This window comes from Lithobates pipiens, unplaced genomic scaffold (genome assembly GCF_037356315.1).
Source record: "Lithobates pipiens isolate NorthernLeopardFrog02 unplaced genomic scaffold, aLitPip1_a1.2 Scaffold_22, whole genome shotgun sequence".
NCBI lineage: Eukaryota > Metazoa > Chordata > Amphibia > Anura > Ranidae > Lithobates > Lithobates pipiens.
In genome coordinates this window covers 333,186,328-333,204,320 of record NW_027507784.1, presented here as the reverse complement: position 1 = coordinate 333,204,320, position 17,993 = coordinate 333,186,328, and the positions used below count along the sequence as shown (strand labels likewise).

The 17,993-nt window shown below is 42.8% G+C and overlaps 1 protein-coding gene across 1 annotated transcript in view; it reads right to left on the bottom strand.

Annotated features, from left to right (window-relative positions):
* Window positions 1-3,520: 3,520 nt before the first annotated feature.
* CYP27C1 (cytochrome P450 family 27 subfamily C member 1) overlaps window positions 3,521-17,993 on the bottom strand; it is a 37,953-nt gene continuing 23,480 nt past the window's right edge. Inside the window, exons 2-9 of the mRNA XM_077450038.1 lie at window positions 17,114-17,304; window positions 13,965-14,164; window positions 11,944-12,153; window positions 10,853-11,016; window positions 6,124-6,290; window positions 4,981-5,059; window positions 4,252-4,455; window positions 3,521-4,092 (exon numbers count right to left, since the gene is read on the bottom strand). Coding sequence (XP_077306164.1) covers window positions 3,976-4,092; window positions 4,252-4,455; window positions 4,981-5,059; window positions 6,124-6,290; window positions 10,853-11,016; window positions 11,944-12,153; window positions 13,965-14,164; window positions 17,114-17,304 — 1,332 coding nt within the window. The 3' untranslated portion in view covers window positions 3,521-3,975. The remainder of the gene's footprint in view (window positions 4,093-4,251; window positions 4,456-4,980; window positions 5,060-6,123; window positions 6,291-10,852; window positions 11,017-11,943; window positions 12,154-13,964; window positions 14,165-17,113; window positions 17,305-17,993) is intronic.

The following is a 17,993-nucleotide window of genomic DNA, read 5'->3' as shown; positions in this document are numbered from 1 at the left end:
CACCTGAATCAGCCCTAAATGACTTTCAAGTCCATTGGTCACGAGTGAATTAGGCTGGCTGCCCATTATTAGAAGAAGCCGGTTACCCGGCTCAAGCTTTCTAGGTTGCTGACCTGGAACAAGCATAGAGATAAGGAACACCAACACTTTATTTCCAATATGCTTCTAAGCAACCGGTCCTGAAAAGTACACAACGGATGTGCAAGAAAGCATTCAAAGCAGAAGGTAGAAGTTCAGATTTTATATAGACTGTCAGGTCAAAAGCCAACATGTTTCAGGGGTTCAAAGAGTCCCCCTTCATCAGGAGGACAATACCTCCAGGGCCATGGTTTATGGTCAATTTAAAAAACGGATGACCTTTTGCGGCTTTTAAAGCAGTGCCAGTGGTCGATTTTATGTTTCGAAGTTTGTTGCGGTTTCACAAGGAGTGCAAATTTTAAAAAGCTGGACATGGTGGGTAGCCATCTACTCGGCACAACCCAATCTTTAATAATCCATTAAACAAATTGGGTAATTATTGCGTTTGTGTGCACCAAATACGGGTTTGATAAAAAAGTTATGCCACTATAAAAAAAAAAAAAAAAAAAAAAAAAAAAAAAAAAATTGTAGCTTCCACCATTTTATTCTCCAGGGTTCGCTGCCGGCTTTGAGGGTTTTAAAGTAAACTTCAGGCCTAAAATGTGCATTTTAAATCATCTCTCACCTACAACCCCCTCACTGGGACAGGAAAGGGGGGCCATCCCATGCATCTTTAAAGCCCCTTTTAAAAAGAGCAGCCAGGGGGTGGTAAAATTCTGGTCCAGTCTTATTTTTACCCCCCCCCCCAGCTGCTCTTGTAAAAGAGGCTTTAAAGATACATGCCCCCCCTTTTCCTGTCCCAGTGAGGGGGCTCTCCATGTGCTTCTGCTGTGATATTTACCATGACACATGGCACACCTGCCAGGTTCAGCCTTTCAACATCAATAGGACTAAAGCAGTGATGGCGAACCTTGGCACCCCAGATGTTTTGGAACTACATTTCCCATGATGCTCATGCACTCTGCAGTGTAGTAGAGCATCATGGGAAATGTAGTTCCAAAACATCTGGGGTGCCGAGGTTCGCCATCACTGGACTAAAGCCTTGTACACACGATCGGATTTTCCGCAGACAAAACCTCACACTTTTGCCGGAAGGCTTGTGTCTGGATTTTGTCTTGCATAAAAACGGCAAGGAATTGTCGGCCAACAAACACGAACGTAGTGATGTACTATGTGGTTTTCCAGCTCTTTAGCACCACCCTTTGGGCTCTTTCTGCTAATTTCGTGTTAGTAAAAGTTTGGCGAGTGTTGATTCGCGCTTTTCAGTTTGTTTATGAATGGCCGCTCGCCAGCCAGCCATGTTGCAGAATCGGAGGAGATAACGTGTCATTAATTGGCCTTGGAGTTATTGCTTTGACCCAAGTCCAGTCCATGAACAGGAGGAGGAGTTGGACTAAAAATTGTTTGCTTTATTAATCGTGACCAATTCTGTCATATGCCTTTGCTGCGGGAGCTCCAGAATAATAATCCGGATGATTTTCGGAATTCTCTGGATGACGGACCCCCCGCTTTCACCAACTCCTGGCATTGCTGACCCCTCTATATTAAGAAGCAGAACACATGCATGAGGCTTTTATTTTATTTTTTGGTTGAATAATAATGATTTGTTATATTTTTGGATGCATAGAACGCACTTTGGTTAAGTTCTATTGGCAGATAGCAGGTCTAATTTTATCTGCTTTCTTTTTGTAATGCACAATAAAACAATTGTGTAGAATAATACTTGGCTGTGTGTTTTACTTCAAAATGACAGTTTGGGAGTCGGCAGTTACATTTTAAAAAATACAATGTAAAATTGACAAGGGACACCGACATAGTTGTATCTTTGAGCTTAAAAACAACGGGATAATGGTGTTGTGGTAACTTGCCCAAAAAAAAAAAAAAATATATATATTCTTGACATCACAAAAAAAAAAAAAAAAGCCTTTGAAAAATCATTTGCAATAACTCCATCAGTATCACCAGCAAAGCAGCTTCATTATTATCCCATTATAGAAGAGAATTGTGCGCTGCATTTGCAGATTTCATAATTTGCCGCGTCACCAATGTTAATTCTCCATTATGAACGCTAGTTTACAAGACCAACCGCTTCCAGCTCCTCCTTGCTTGCGTGTTTGTACTTTGGACTTTTGTCTGACGGACTTGTGTACACACGCTCGAAAAATCCGACAACAGGCATTTGTCCGCCGAAAAATCCAACAACATTTGTTCGATGGAGCATACAAACGGTTGGATTTTCCGCCAACAGCCCGACATCACACAATTCCCGTCGCAAAATCCGATCGCGTGTACGAGGCTTAAAGCCATTGCTTCCCTCTCCCTCTGGAAGTACTGTCTGCCTGGCTGTCATGCTAATCCAAACGGCTTCAGGACCGAGTCACCCACCTGGCACTAATCCACAAATCGCAATTTCACGCCAGTTTTCCCGACCAGCATTCCTGTTTATATCAGTGACTCAGGGGGGTCCTGAAGATGGACAGCCAAGAAACCGGCATTTTCAGGAGGTCGGCAAAGGTCTTCTTTAGTACAGTGTAGATTTAAATACATTTGTGTGTTCTAGAAGAATGGGGAAAGGTTGGACCCTCAGTCAAATATGGTTTGTGGAGGGTTGCCCTCTCCCTGTCTAGGTGACCCGTCTGTCAGGATGCAACAAAGTCAGGACATACAGAAAAAAAAAAAAAAAATATATATATATATATATATATATATATATATATATATATATATATATATATATATATATATATATATATATATATATATATATATATATATATATATATATATATATATATATATGATACGATGCCAACCTATAAAAACATTGCAAAGCAATTTGTTCAGCAAAACCTCATGAACATTCACCCGATTTCCTCTACAGATCGAATTTTTTTTTTTTTTCTGTATAAATAACACAGGAGTGGTTTAGGGAAATACCATGTTATGGGCACTAGATGGTGCTGAGGCTCGTAAGAGACTGGTAGATTCAACAATTGACCTGTAGCAAAAAAAATAGGAAAAACTACGATTCTTATCACCAGCTAATGGGCATTTCCTGAAATGCGACCTGTGGAGGAAGTAGCCTGAAAACATTTACCAACAGTTTCACTGGACAGCTTGCCACGCTTTTTTTTTTTTTTTTTTTTTTTTTTTTTTAATAAATGCCCCATGACATCCTGTCATACTAAAAACCAGCTAACATGATGCCCGGAGAAAAAAAAACAAAAAAACAAAAAACAAACAGCAACTTCTAAAAGTGCCCGTCAATCCCTCCCCCACCCCCTGAAGACAAAAAGAAAACCCAACCAATAGAAAAAGGCACCAAATCGGGTTGGTGTTGAAGGGTCCCTGAAGTCTGGGAAGGTCTTAAAAAAAAAAAAAAAAAAAAAAAGAAAGTTAAAGTTGTGGCCTAAGCCCTACAAGCATTCACCCAAAACAGACCTTTAAAAATCAATTTTTTTTAAAAAAGTGTTAAGGCACAGTGTTAAGATTAAGAGCATAGGGTGGCCTTTGGCCCTAGAAACGAGGGAAACACAAAGTTCCAGCTTACCCAGGCCAATAATGAGCCCTTTGACTCCACAAACCTTCGTTCGGAAAGCTCCTCCAGAAAAAAAAAAAAAACAAAGTTTGGAGGCTCCGGAGTTCAAGCAAAAAATTTCCTCTCCTCCTTCAGTCCATCTGTTATTCATACAGTACAAAAAGTGCAAGGTAGAGCGTTGTATTCCACGACCTACCCCTAGACCTCCTAGGACCTACCTCATATACAAAACATCCAGCACAAGCCAAGAATAGTTCTACATAAAAAGGGAAAAAAAAATAAAAAATAAAAAGTAGTCTTTGTGAAGTGTTGGGTTCCTTCAGTAGATGCCGGAGATCTGAAACACCATTATCGGCGTCTCACTCGCGGTTCACAAAGCGCACATTAATGGCCCCCGCGGGGCACAGAAGTCCGTGTGTTTTTGGGAGAACAGTCTGGGTCTTGGGTGAAGTCCTGATCTCAAAATTCTGGAGCAACTAATATGAAAGGAAAAAAAATAAAAAATCTCAACACTCCAATGGAATATAACATACAATATGTATGCAAGTTATTATATATCAATATATATTTTATTAATTTTTTTGTGGCTTGGGAGGAATTTGGTGGATTTCTCTTCTATGGCAATCCATCTTTACCTGAATCAGAGCCAGGTGAATCTCCAACTCAGCAACTCTCTTCCCGATACAGCTGCGGATTCCGTATCCAAAGGGGATGGAGCCAAAGTTCTCTACTCTGTCCAGGTGTCCGTGCCGCAGCCAGCGTTCCGGGTGGAAGTCTTCCGCTGCCGTGAAATATTCCTGGTCGTATGATGTGGAGTAATGACACAACGCCAACTGAGTCTGATCAGGGCGAAAAACATACGTGGGGAAAAAAATTAAATAAAAATAAAAGCGATCATATAATAGTAATAAAATATTACCGCAAATAGAAATTAAAAAAAAAAAAAAAAAAAAAAAAAAAAAACACTTTGTGTGTGCAAACAAATCATCATCTTGGATGCAATCATTTGTGGGAGTATTTTGTGGTATAGTGTCCCATAGAAAATGTAGATTCTGAAAGGCTTTCGGACAAATCTTTTGGGGCATGCTCATTTATGCTGAACATAATAGACTAATTCCTGAATCCGCTCCATCTAATGGCCAAAATGTGATACTTTTTCCTTATTGAGGCATTTTAGCAGGTTATACTGCTTTTTGACCACTAGATGGCGCTGATGACACAAGAATTAAATGGATTAGAAAAAAAAAAAAAAAAAAAAAAAAAAAAAAAACTTTGTGCAAGCTGAACTAAAATTTCAAACATTTATAGGCTAATATTTTAAATGAGCCCCTGTGTGTCACAAAGCTGTAAATATAAAGACGTACCCCTTTTGGTATTAAATATCCTCCCAAAACCAAGTCATCCTGGGTAACCCGACCATTTCCGGGTAAAACTGGAAACAACCTACCGATAGAACACAGAAAAAAAAAAACAGTCAAAAAACACACAAGTCAAAGTGGAACTTCACTCTCTCAAAAGCAACAGGAACCATGTTTAATCATCATGCTGTTGGCATTAGTAAAATAGATCGGAAGGTATATTTATATTTACTTGTTTTGAACTTTTAGTTACTTCCTGGTTTCCATGCCTAGGAAAATGATTTCCTACACCCCAGGAGTCTCCAGAGGGGTTCTCTTAGCTAAGCACACCCCCCTGCCTGCATGCCTGAACTAAGGGCAGATGGATTCCAGAAAGTAAATGCTACATGAATCATCTGCCCTTACTCAGGATGACCACTGCCATAAATGAATCAGAACAGCGTTTTTTGGGGCGCAGCATGCCAAGTCCCCTGGACACACCTCATCACCGATCTCGGAGAAGAGCCTATGGCATAGGCCCTTTACCACACAATCAGCTGTGGCCAATCACAAATCCATTTCAACCGATAGGCGGTTTTTCTAACAGGGGAGATCTTCCCCCATCAGTAAAAGGAGAAAATTGTACTCATTTACAAAAATTGTATAATAACCCCCCCCCCCCCCCAAACTCTCTCTCTCCACTCCTTGCACAAATCCCCCCAAATAAATTTCCCCTTCTAGCAAAAATTTCCTCTACCAGATCATCTCTTCTAGCACAAACACCCCAATACCCGCACCCCCCCCCCCCCCCAAATTACCATTCCTTGCACACACCCTTAAGTTCCCCTCCTAGAACAATTCTTATCCCCTGCCACCCTCCCAAATGCCCCCTCCCCCATGTCTTACATGATACCACAGTGCCCAGGGCAGCTTCCCCTTCTGCCCACCTCTCGTCTCAGGGTTTCAGAAAGGTCCCAGAGAAAAAAAAAAAACCCAACACACACACACACACACACACCACACCACTAAGGCAAGTGCTCCCAATAGAATATACTCAATCTTCCCATATTTTTCTAGATTTCTCTTTACCCACACTTTAATGTACGAGTAGCAGATATTTGCTCCAGGTAACCACAGTACAGAATACTGGAATATCGCACATCACTATACCTCAGGGTCTCCTTCAGAACAGCTCTGATTAGAGGAAGTTTCGGCACATCCTCGGCAGTGGGAACCGTGTCCTTCCCGAGATTCTGGACGATCTGATTGTATACCATCTGCTGTACTTGAGGATTCTTCGCCAGGAGGTAGGTGGCCCAGGACATTGTGAAAGAGGTCTGAGAAATTAAAAAAAAAGTGCACAAAAACCATGGAAGAGCAAAAGATGTAAAAATATTATTAAAAAAAAAAATAACTAAAAAGTTAAGTTAAATGCTGGAAACAAAATTGTGTAAATATATTATAACACACACACACACACACACAGTGGAAATAAGCTGTGCTTTCCCCTTTAAAAAGTATAACTAAACCCAGGAGTCTGCACTCCTTATATCTGGTCTCTCGCAGTACACAGAACATGGAAATTATTTTAGTACATAAACTGCCAAATAACATGTCTCATCGGCAGTATATAGCAGTATTGTGACCATCACTGTTTGGTTAAAGCTTGTAGGAGGAGTTTGCATTCTCCTCCGGCTGTCCTTTGAGGCTGCATGACCCCTGACCCTCTGTCCAGACCGTGCCAAATACATGCATCTTTCTAAGCAAAGAAAAAAAATAAAATATATCAAAATATAGCAATACACACCAAACCTGAGCATGTGCAGAATGCCCCCAAAGCTCTGTTCTATCAGGAGATAGATTGAGGACTGGAAGATGGGGAGGATCAGAGAAGACCGGATCAAACAAAAAATGTTTTTTTAATTTTTTTAACACAATGCAGAGGATTAACGCCCTTAAGTTCCACAGTGAGTATAGACAGACTGGATTTTACTGTTAGTTTAGTAACACTGACAAGAACAGGAGGGGAAAAAAAAAAAAAAAAAAAAAACACCCCCCACAAAAAGGGGGGGGGGGGTATTGGGTGGGGGGGGAGTTGTTCATTTAATACTGAAAAAAAATAAAAAAATTCAAAGGAAGAAGAGGAAGAAGGAGATGGGATGTGAAAATTGGAGAATTCAGCAGTGCAGAAAAATGGTGCTGCAATTTCAACACTCACCACTAGATGGCCCTGAAATGCCACTCTGTTTCCACTTTATTAGCAGTTTTGTATAAAGAGCCTTATATAAAATGTGAAAAAAAAAATAAAAAAAAAATAATGTTTTTTTGTGTGTAAAAAAAGGCAACATTTCTGCTTTTCGTTTATTTATTTTTACTAGAGAAAGAAAAACAAAAAAAAAAAAAAAAAAAAAAAAAAAAAAAAAGTTAGGTTTTTGTTGCATAGATTTACTGTGCCTTGAAAAAAAGTATTCATACCCCTTGAAATTTTCCACATTTTGTCATGTTACCACCAAAAAAGTAAATGTATTTTATGTGATAGACCAACACAAAGTTGCACATAATCATGAGGTGGAAGGAAAAATGACAAAAGGTTTTTTTTTCAACTTTTTATTTTTACAAATATATGTGAAAAGTGTGGGGGGCATTTGTCTGACGCCCCCCAGAGTCAATACTTTGTAGAACCCCTTTCTCTGCAATTAGTCTTTTTTGGGGATGTCTCCACCAGCTTTGCACATATAGAGAGGGACATTTCTGCCTATTCTTCTTTGCAAAATATCTCAAGCTCTGTCAGATTGGATGGAGAGCGTCTGAACAGCAATTTTCAACTCTTGCCACAGATTCTCAATTGGATTTAGGTCTGGACTGTGACTGGACCATTCTAACACATGAATATGCTTTGATCTAAACCATTCCATTGTAGCTCTGGCTGTATGTTTCGGGTCGTTGTCCTGCTGGAAGGTGAACCTCCACCCCGGTCTCAAGTCTTTTGCAGACTAATGCCGCGTACACACACAAGCGGAATGTCCGACAGAAAAAGTCAGACGGGAGCTTTTCATCGTATATTCCGATCCTGTGTGTGCCCCATCAGACTTTTTACGTTGAAAATGCTGATGGACCTAGAAATGGAACAGATTCTAAATATTTCCAAAGGAACCAATTCCTGTCGGGAAAACAGCACGTCTGTATGCTGTTCCAATGGAGCAAAAAGTATAAGGAAGCCATTGGCTACTGGCTATTGAACTTCCTTTTTCTAGTCCCGTCGTATTGTATGTCACCGTGTTCTTGACCATCAGACTTTGGTGGGATCGTGTGTACCCAAGACAGTTTCAGCAGAAGTCCGTCGGAAAAACCTTCAGAGTTTATTCCGATGGGAAAACCAGTCGTGTGTACACGGCATTACAGGTTTTCTTCTAAGATTGTCCTGTATTTGGCTCCATCCATCTTCCCATCAACTCTGACCAGCTTCCCTGTCCCTGCTGAAGAAAATCATCCCCACAACATGATGCTGCCACCACCATGCTTCACAGATGGCGTGTTCAGGGTGATGTGCAGTGTTAGGTTTCCGCCACAGAGTTTTCCCTTTTAATCCAAAAAGTTCATATTTTAGTCTCATCTGACCATAGAACCTTCTTCCACATGGCTTCTCACAAACTGCAAATGGGACTTTGTCTTCCATAAAGGTCAGATTTGTGGGGAGACGACTAATAGTTGTCCTGTGGACAGATTCTCCCCCCCTGAGCTGTGGATCTCTGCAGCTCCTCCAGAGTTACCATGGACCTCTTGGCTGCTTATGATGAATGCTCTCCTTACCCAGCCAGTCAGTTTAGGTGGACGGTCATGTCTTGGTAGGTTTGCAGTTGGGCCATACTCTTTCCATTTTCAGATGATGGATTGAGCAGTGCGCCGTGGGATGTTCAAAGCTTGATATAGAAATTAAAAAAAAAAAAATTTTTTTGCTTTAAACTTCTCCACAACTTTATCCCCAACCTGTCTGGTGTGTTCCTTGGCCTTCATGATGCCGTTTGTTCACCAAGGTTCTCTAACAAACTAAGGGCTTCACAGAACAGCTGTAAATATATTATACATACATACATATACAGAAGGATTCTATTTACTTACTTTACTTTATTTTATTTAGGTGACTTCTGAAGGCAATTGGTTCCACTAGATTTTAGTACGGGTAGCAGAGTAAAGGGGGCTGAACAAGCTGCCATTGGGGGGGGGGGGGGGGGAAACACTTGTAAGGGGCCCCAGCCAACTGGCAGGTATGCGAGATGCTCCTGTATGTGTGCGAGTCGGCAGGCTGCTGCTCTGTCATTGAGTGGACATCGGGCTCTTTGCTGCCACCTCTGGCCATTTCCTGCATGTGACCCCCCCACAGGTGTTCGGTGAGGAGGTACAGGTGTGGGGGGAGCTGAGGCACTGAAGGACTTGGTGGGATGGCTAGTGGGCTTCGTGAGCCCAACTACAGGGATTTTGAGACTAGTAGTTCCATCAGATGGCTGTTTGCCTGCATGACTGTACACCCGGACTACATATCCCAGGGATCATTGCTCTCACCAGACAGATTGCTGGGAAGAGTTATAAAGGGAGACCAGAGACCCGCCCCACGCCTTCTTCCTCCTGGGCCTCAAGGATCTCCCCGTGCAAGGGGAGCAAGGCCGTGGTCTACCACGCAGTCTTCAGTCATCAAACCTTGCCTGCTGTTCATTGGACATCTGACCAGCACCGCCCTGACAGTGCAGCAATCCACGCTTCATTCCCTGCAACAGGTGATCGTCACAAGTGAGTCTGCAGCCAGGACGTCCAACCGGGATTCGCTAGCTGGAAGGCATCGAATCGGTCAGGTCAATGATGAGGGCCACTGCCCAGCTTTGCAAACCTTTCCTTTGTGGTTTCACTGGGACACTGTGCACAGACAGCTTTACTTTGGGAACACTTCACCTTTATTTGAACACCTTACCCAAGTATATCACTAACCCCCGAAGGAGCTGCTGGTTAGATTTGGGCTTACCGTTACCTTCGGTTTTCCTCGTTGCACGTCTAAGGGATGTTCCGTGGTAGATGGCCCAGTAACTTGAGAGACAACAGATCCACTTGAATGGATTTTATTTGCAAAACTCAGATAATGAACAGTCTCTTAAATTGGGATCAGAGGGTTGGAAAGGAAGTTCAGGTACTCTTAGTGTCAAAGTCAAAATGTTGAAGAACTTGCTTACTTTGACTGCATCCAGAGAATAGCCATTCGCAGCTGGATGAGCCCTCAGGTTGGACAGTCCCTCTCTCACAAGGGCCAAGCAGCCAACAAGGTGCTTACTAAAGAACAAAGTCTTTGTCACAGACATTGCAGAACATGTATGGAAACTAAGCTTGAGAACACTTGTAGGATACCTGAATCACAAACCCTTTGGGGTGCATTTAAAAGGAAAAAAAAAAATGCAAAAATAAAAACCCGATTTGCCCAGTGAAAGAGCACAAGCATTCATTTGGTTTGAATGGGGCAGCAACGAACATTTATTTGGCTGTTTTCTGTGGTGCTATATGAAGGTTAACAATATTGCATTTGGCCACAAGGTGGCGCCAAGTGTCAAAGGAGTTTTCTGTTACACTTTCTAGGATTTTGCTATAACACTTAGCACCATCTTGTGGCCAAAAGCGGAATTTTTAAATTTTAAGGAAGGAAGAAAGAAAAAGAAAAAAAAAGAAAAAAAGAAAAAAAAAAGAAAGACTCACTTTTACTAGGCAGGCTGCTATGCATTTTTTTTTTTTCCCCAGAAAAAACACCCCCCACACACACACTTTATTTTCTCAGTCTGGAGATTTAGATTTCAAGTCTAATGGAAGGGTAGCCTTAACAAAAAGGTGCAGCATTAATTAACCGGGAGAATCTCAGTCTTACTGTGTCGACACCCGCCAAGAGCATCTCCGTCATATTAGCGTACAGCTCCTCCAGTGTCAGTTCCTTGCTGATCAGAATGGAGGTCAAGAGGCCCCCTTTCACCTCCTCTCCGCGGTCCAGACAAGCCTGAATCTCCCGTAGTCTGTCGTCCACATGGATCTGACCTGTGGTTCCATAAAATTATGTTAAATAAAATTCTAGACATTAACGGATTGACAAATTATAAAAAAAAAATATATATATATATATATATATATATATATATTATATCAGTCGGCAGCAGCCATGTGACTATCATTTTTAAATCTTATTGGACTCCACAGAAGAAATCCTTTCCAATAAGATCTTTGAATAAAAAAGGATGCTATCCTGGTGTGTGAGCTTTGTGAAACAAGCCCATTGTCTTAACAGAAAATATAAGAGCTAGGATAAAGTTTCAAACATTTTGGGAGAGCATACTTAAACATCATTGGTTATTGGGTGGGGGGGGGGGGGGGGCAGGAGAGAAGAGAAGAGAAACACAACTAATAAAAATTTCCCCCCCACCCTTATGCCCTTTTGGAATTGTCATAGTTATTTAAAAATATTAATGGTAGTTTGCTCATGTATGGTATGAATAAGTTAGTTTTATTGTTGGAATATTATATTGTCTGCATTACTGATTAACTATAATAGTACATAGATTGGAAAACGAAGTGGATTCTGAGGAAGCTCTTTGGGCGAAACACATCGATCCGTAGGATCTTTGTTGCTCGTTGGCGTATAGATGTTCTTTCCACATGTTTATAGCTGTGGCCAAATGTTTTTTAATGGGAAAATACACTTTAACCTGTGTAAAGAGATTTTTTTTTTTTATCTGTATTGTTAATTGGTGTATTTTTTGGCCACTTGCAAAATTCCCCATTTCCCATAGTCTGTGTTGTGACATGGAGGAAATTCTTTCATAAAAAGGTAAGATTGTGAATGCAAATCTTTCCAACGCACTATTGGTAAAATCACACCTGTCATATAGTAAGCGACAATTACATTTCCCCCCGTTATGCCCGGGCATGTGTCTGATATTCACAGTACAGCTACCAATATATACTCACTGAATCTGAAGAGCCCGTCCCAGGAGCGGCAGAACTCCTCCCAGGGTTTGGGAATGAACGGACGAAGCCACTTGGGAATGGCTCCGGCGTACATGGTGGTCTTGAACATACTGAACATCAGCTCCAGCGCTTCTATGTACTCCAGTGTCTGTTTGGGTACCTCGTTCTGCAGACATCCCAGCCGACACTCATACAGTATGGTGGCCACAGCTAGGGAGAAGCAGAGAGCAAAACATTTTTTTTTTTTTAAAAACTACTATGGAAAGAAAACTGCTCTATTAAAAAGATATCACCTCCACCTGTACGTTTGGTTTTTATGGACACCGATGAGTTGAACAACTCACCAGATTGTTCCACCACTCATATTGCGGTGGAACGAGGTTCCCACGGTACTTTGGGTCTCTGCCCTTCTGGCAAAGACAAGGGGAGAAGTTTTCCCCACAGCTGGACTCCAGTTGAATATAGTGCATTATGAAGTGTTAATTCACACATGTCCAACTTGTCATGCAAATTTGGACAAAGTCACAACCCATGTTTTCCCAGTGATAACCACTCGTATGTGCGGCTTAAAGTCGCAGCGACTTCAAAAGTAGTTCATGCACTACTTTGGTCCAACTTTCACACAATTTGAGGGCCACAGACTTCAATGTTAACCCTCAAAGTTGCATGAAAGTTGCATAATGCAACAGTGGGACAAGAAGTCGTATACATACGATGTTGCACTCCAAAGTCGCATACAAGTGTGAATGGAGCCCAACTGAAAGATGGCAGCATTTAAACCACTCTCCATTCCCTCACTGTACCAGAACAATTGATTGGATCCCAGGCTCTGCACAAGGGTGGAGGCTGGAGGATCTAGAGTGGAGGTGTGGAGGGGGGGGGGATGTGGTTAAGGATGTACAGCATGTTAAAGCGCCCCCCCCCCTTCCCATATTATTAAAAGCACAGGAAGCCGACAGTAGGGGAGAGGGAGAGGAGGGTTGATGCTGCAGGGCAAAATAGGTGGCTGCAATGCCTTAGGCCAGTGTTTCTCAACTCCAGTCCTCAAGGCGCCCCAACAGGTCATGTTTTCAGGATTTCCCTCAGATGAAATGGCTGTAGTAATTACTAAGGCAGGGAAACTGATCAAATCACCTGTGCAAAATAATGGAAATCCTGAAAACATGACCTGTTGGGGCGCCTTGAGGACTGGAGTTGAGAAACACTGCCTTAGGCAACCGCCTAATTAAAGACCCAGATGGCCTTGGCCATGTTTGGTCAATGATGCCATCCAGGATCCTCGGCACGTTTACATCACATGGATTTACATGGGGAGGTGGAAGAGGACCTCTCATTAAAAACCAAAAACTAATTTTCACTTTTTTGTTGGAGAATGACTAATAATGAAAAACTAAATGTACCCCATTTCCCAGGAATGGATGGACATCTAGGGGCCTCCCTTTCATAAAGAGGGTCTCCAGGTTTCTACAAGGCCCCCCCCCCCCCCCCCCCTCAGCCTACACATCCAGGAACCAGGCATATGAGGCCCTTGTCCCTCAACTTACAGACAAGGTATAGGAGGAATTTATTTTAAATCAAAAATTTTAATTATAATGAATGTTGTTACATAGTTACATAGTTAGTAAGGTTGAATAAAGCCATCAGTCCATCCAGTTCAACCTGAGTGAGTGTCTACAATTGTCCCTATCCCTTTACATTGCACACTCACATTGGTCCCTACCCTCAAGGAGCCACAATCCAAGATCCCCAGTTGTATACTAGGGCCAATTTTAGACAGAAGCCAATTAACCTACCTGCATGTCTTTGGTGTGTGGGAGGAAACCGGAGTACCCGGAGGAAACCCACGCAGGTACAGGGAGAACATGCAAACTCCAGGCAGGTAGTGTCATGGTTGGGATTTGAACCAGTGACCTTTTTTACTGCTAGGCGAGAGTGCTAACCACTACACCACTGTGCCACCCTTGTACATTTTTAAAAACACTCGATTAACAAAAAACCCAGATAGATCCCCATCTACAAACCTTCCATGGAATATTTGAAGTAAAGGTCATTGACGTTGGTCACAGTTTCTCCATCGTCCTCGCGGCTGCGGAGGGTTTGGATTCTCTTGATCAGGTCACTGACCACCTCGTTCACGCCTCCCGCGTATATAAAGACGTCTCTGGGTCGCAGGATTTTCTGCCGCAAGACGCTTCTCATGGCCAGCCACTTCTTCCCTTCCCTGTGCAGAAAAGATACAGATAGTCAGGTGACAGCATACAGGAAACTTCTCACAACTTGAACCTGCTTTCCTCACCAAGGTTATGGGGAAATCTTAAAAAAAAGTGTTTTTAAAAAATAAAAAGGATTTTTGGCTTACCCACAAAATGTTTTGGAGTTCAGTACCTTGAACAGGACCATTACTCTTAACCATGGGTTACATAGCGCTACCCCAGTAGGGGCGGCTGGTAACAGGTGGCTCTTCCTCAATAACACAGAGGCTGAGCACCACCACGAGCACCAGTCCATGCACTCCGGCTCCAATAACTCAGTCTAGGGGATGAGTTTTTGAAAATTATTGCTTGAAGATTTTAAAACAGAGGGGCTGGGCAATGGGGTACTCCAAAGATTGATAGGCAACGAGAACAGTCCTCACTAGTCTCTCGCGGGAGGTAACTGGGAACAATGAACAGTCTAAGGCCTCACAAGATGTAGACCATAAGGCAAGTCTCTTTGGCATCTGGTTACCTTGCACCATTGCATAACTCTTGGTACCCAGTGCAATTTTCAGGAGGCTGTACAGTGGGACACTTTCCTCTGGTTCAGGGTTTCTCAACCAGGGTCCCATAAAACCTTAGGGTTCCTCCAGAGGTTGCTAGGGGTTCCTTGAGCAATGATCAACTTTTGCCTCTGAGAAGTTCCCACTGACACCATTGATCTGTAGAGCTATCTGTAAAGGGGGTCGTTTTCACAATGACCACAAGTGTAAGGCGTATTCTTCCCACTGACCATCGCATGAATGTATCAGTTGTAGATATAGTAATTCTTAATTTTTTTTATGGTTTCAGAAAATGCCTGCTATTTCAAGGATTCCTCTGTTGAAAAGGTTGAGAAAGGCTGCTCTAGACCCTTACTCCAGGACTCTGCTGAGGGCAGGGGAATGGCGAGTACTCTGAGACCCTAGGAGGGCTGCCTCAGTTCATAGCTACCTCTGTCACTTACATCCCAAGAGCACATAGTCACCAGGAATCGGCCAAGGGTCATTATTGCCCAAGATAGCTACCACCTTCCTCCAGACATGGTCCAGTGAAGGAGACAATCCTTCTCCAGACCAGATGCCTTGTGGTGAAGTCCTACAGCCAGCACATCGGGAGATCAATACAGGCCCTCAAGCGCAACACCGTTTTTGGTTTGCTGGTGTTTGAATGCATTTCAGTTTATAAAAACTTGCTGAAAGTAATTATATATACACACACACACACACACACACACACACACACAGTATAGACCCTTACATATAGTCATACTGGCCTTAGTCATAGCTGTCAAAAGTTAAAGAAAGACATTTTTTTGATTGTACAGGAAAGGGCTCAGGAGCAAAAAGCTTTAACCTTGGAACGTCCAAAAGCAGGCCAACTGAGGGGTGGACAACACCGCAAACAAATGCTAAGAGGCTTATGTAACAAAACGGATGGAAAAAAAATGGGCTTGATAGAGCAACTTGAAATTGCACCCAATACTGGCATCAGCTGAGGCCTGAACACCGGCCTAGTAAAATTAACAATCATGTTCAGAAGACTAGGGGACAGCTTTGCGAATCTGAGAAATGCGCTGAAAACCCCAAGAAGCCCTAACAGATCTGGTATAGTGTGTGCCTTAAACAGGGAAGGATGAAATCCTATACTTTAGATCCGTAGTCTCCAAACTGCAGCCCGCGGGCTGGATGTGGCCCCTTGCATGCATCTGTCAGGCCCTTGGGGCACAATTTCTCCCACTTATATGAGAACTATTCCTTCCACTGACATCAACAATGGTGCAGAATTACTGCCATTGACAACAATGAGAGGGCACCATTATATCCACTGATACCAGTGTTAGGGTACTGCGCCTCCAACTGACACCAACAATAGGGCATCATTCCTGCCACCGACACCAATGATGGTGTATAGTTTGTTCTAACACTAGGACATGGTTTATACCCACTGTACAGAGTCTGCCTTTCTCTCTCCCCCCCCCCCCCCCCCCAAAACCTTCCATGCCCCAACAGTAAAAAAATAAAAGATAAGAGGGAAGCCCCCTGCACACGCCTATGGGTCCTCAGAACCTTTAGTGGAGGACATAATGGAGGGAAGTACAATGTCCTTGTAAGGTCAAAATTGGAATATACCTTCGGGTAAAAGGAGGCCTTAGTCCTCAGGACAATCTTATCCCTGTAGACCAGTGGACATCAACCTTGTCCTCAGGGCCCACTAACAGGCCAGGTTTTATGTATTACCTTAGGGTGAAGCAGACTAGAATACTGCAATCACTGAGCAGCAAATGATCTCGAACTGCGATGTATTTCAGTCATCTTGCAAACCTGGCCTGTTAGTGGGCACTGAGGACAGGGTTGAGGACCACTGCTGTAGACCACCAATAAAAGGTTCCTTACAGGATAAGGCCTCCAACTCACGGGCCCACCTCACAGAGGTGATAGCAACAGAGGAAGGCCACCTTACCAGAGAGGTTGACTAATGGATAATCCCAGCTGGCTTCAAAGGTTGGCATCTGGAGGGTCAATAGAACAAGGATGAGATCCTATGGTATCACTGAGGAGCAATGTGAGTGGCACACTACACAAAGGCCTTAAAGGCCAATTCCATGTTTTAAACAGCTTGCATGAATCAAGTTGGCCCAAAGAAACCATTTCCAGCACTAATTACGCATGCCCACTGTCATTTCAGCATCAGTCATACAGCGATGTGTTCTGGCAGTGGTACAGGGACTGCTAGTCTCATTCTCCACACAAATTCAAGATTGGCTGAGCAGCTCTTGGACTTTTGTAGAAAGCCCTTTATTCTCATCAATGAAAATAAGGTTTACGCTGGCTCATCATTTCCCCCATCTCAGCCAATCAGAGAAAGCCTTGGTCTTTGCACAGTCTGTGGTTTGAGGTCACCCCCCCATATCAGGACCTGTACATGGTACTCACGCAGAGATGAGGCCTGTAGATCGCCCCCGTAGGTCTCGGTATTCCTGCCAGGACTCCATATTGGCTCTCTGTGGCGCATCCCTCTCAGCACGCAGAACCTGAGCGACCATGTCCCGATCGGCGATGGACACCACAAACTGCGGGCCGAAGTGGGACTTGAAGATCCGACCGTATTCACGGATGTGATTTTGCTGAAAATGTCAAAAACATTACAAGTAAACCAGTTGACAGACAATGACAATTTACTAGACAGGCTCTGAATCCAGACAGGTCTAGGTGAACCACACATGTAGTACGCAGCCCAACTGATGAGGAACTGCAAGTCCCAGAATGTCCTGCCAGCTACAAATGGATATCAGTAAAAAATTACTAGAAATCCCAAAAAGCAACCAATACATAGGATTTACCTTGCTCCCCTATAGCAGCCCATAAACAGCTGTGTTAAGACAACCTGAAAAAAAACTGAATCAAGATCGTATATAGATGGGATGAAAACGTCAGAGAAAAAAATAAATAAAAAAAAAAAAAACACGCTAAAAAAATAAAAAAAAATAAATAAAAAAGAGGGCCCTTTTCTGCTTTGTCTTGTGTATATGAGATTCAGGACCTGCCACAATCCAGCCAATTAGTTTACTTTTAATCTTCTAGTATACCAATTCCTGCCTCAAAGCCCGTCCGCTTCCCCCCCCCCAATTGTAATTGGGGTCTCAGTAGCTCCATTGTTTTGTTTAACTTTGAGAACATCACAGGTTTTTTTTTTATCAAGTTCAGTAAAAGTTTATCTAGACAAGTCTGAGGATATAACCCGACACGTTCCAGGGGCTCACAACACCCTTCATCAGGGCTTGTGTGCTGCCAGTTATTAGGATGCACTGGACAG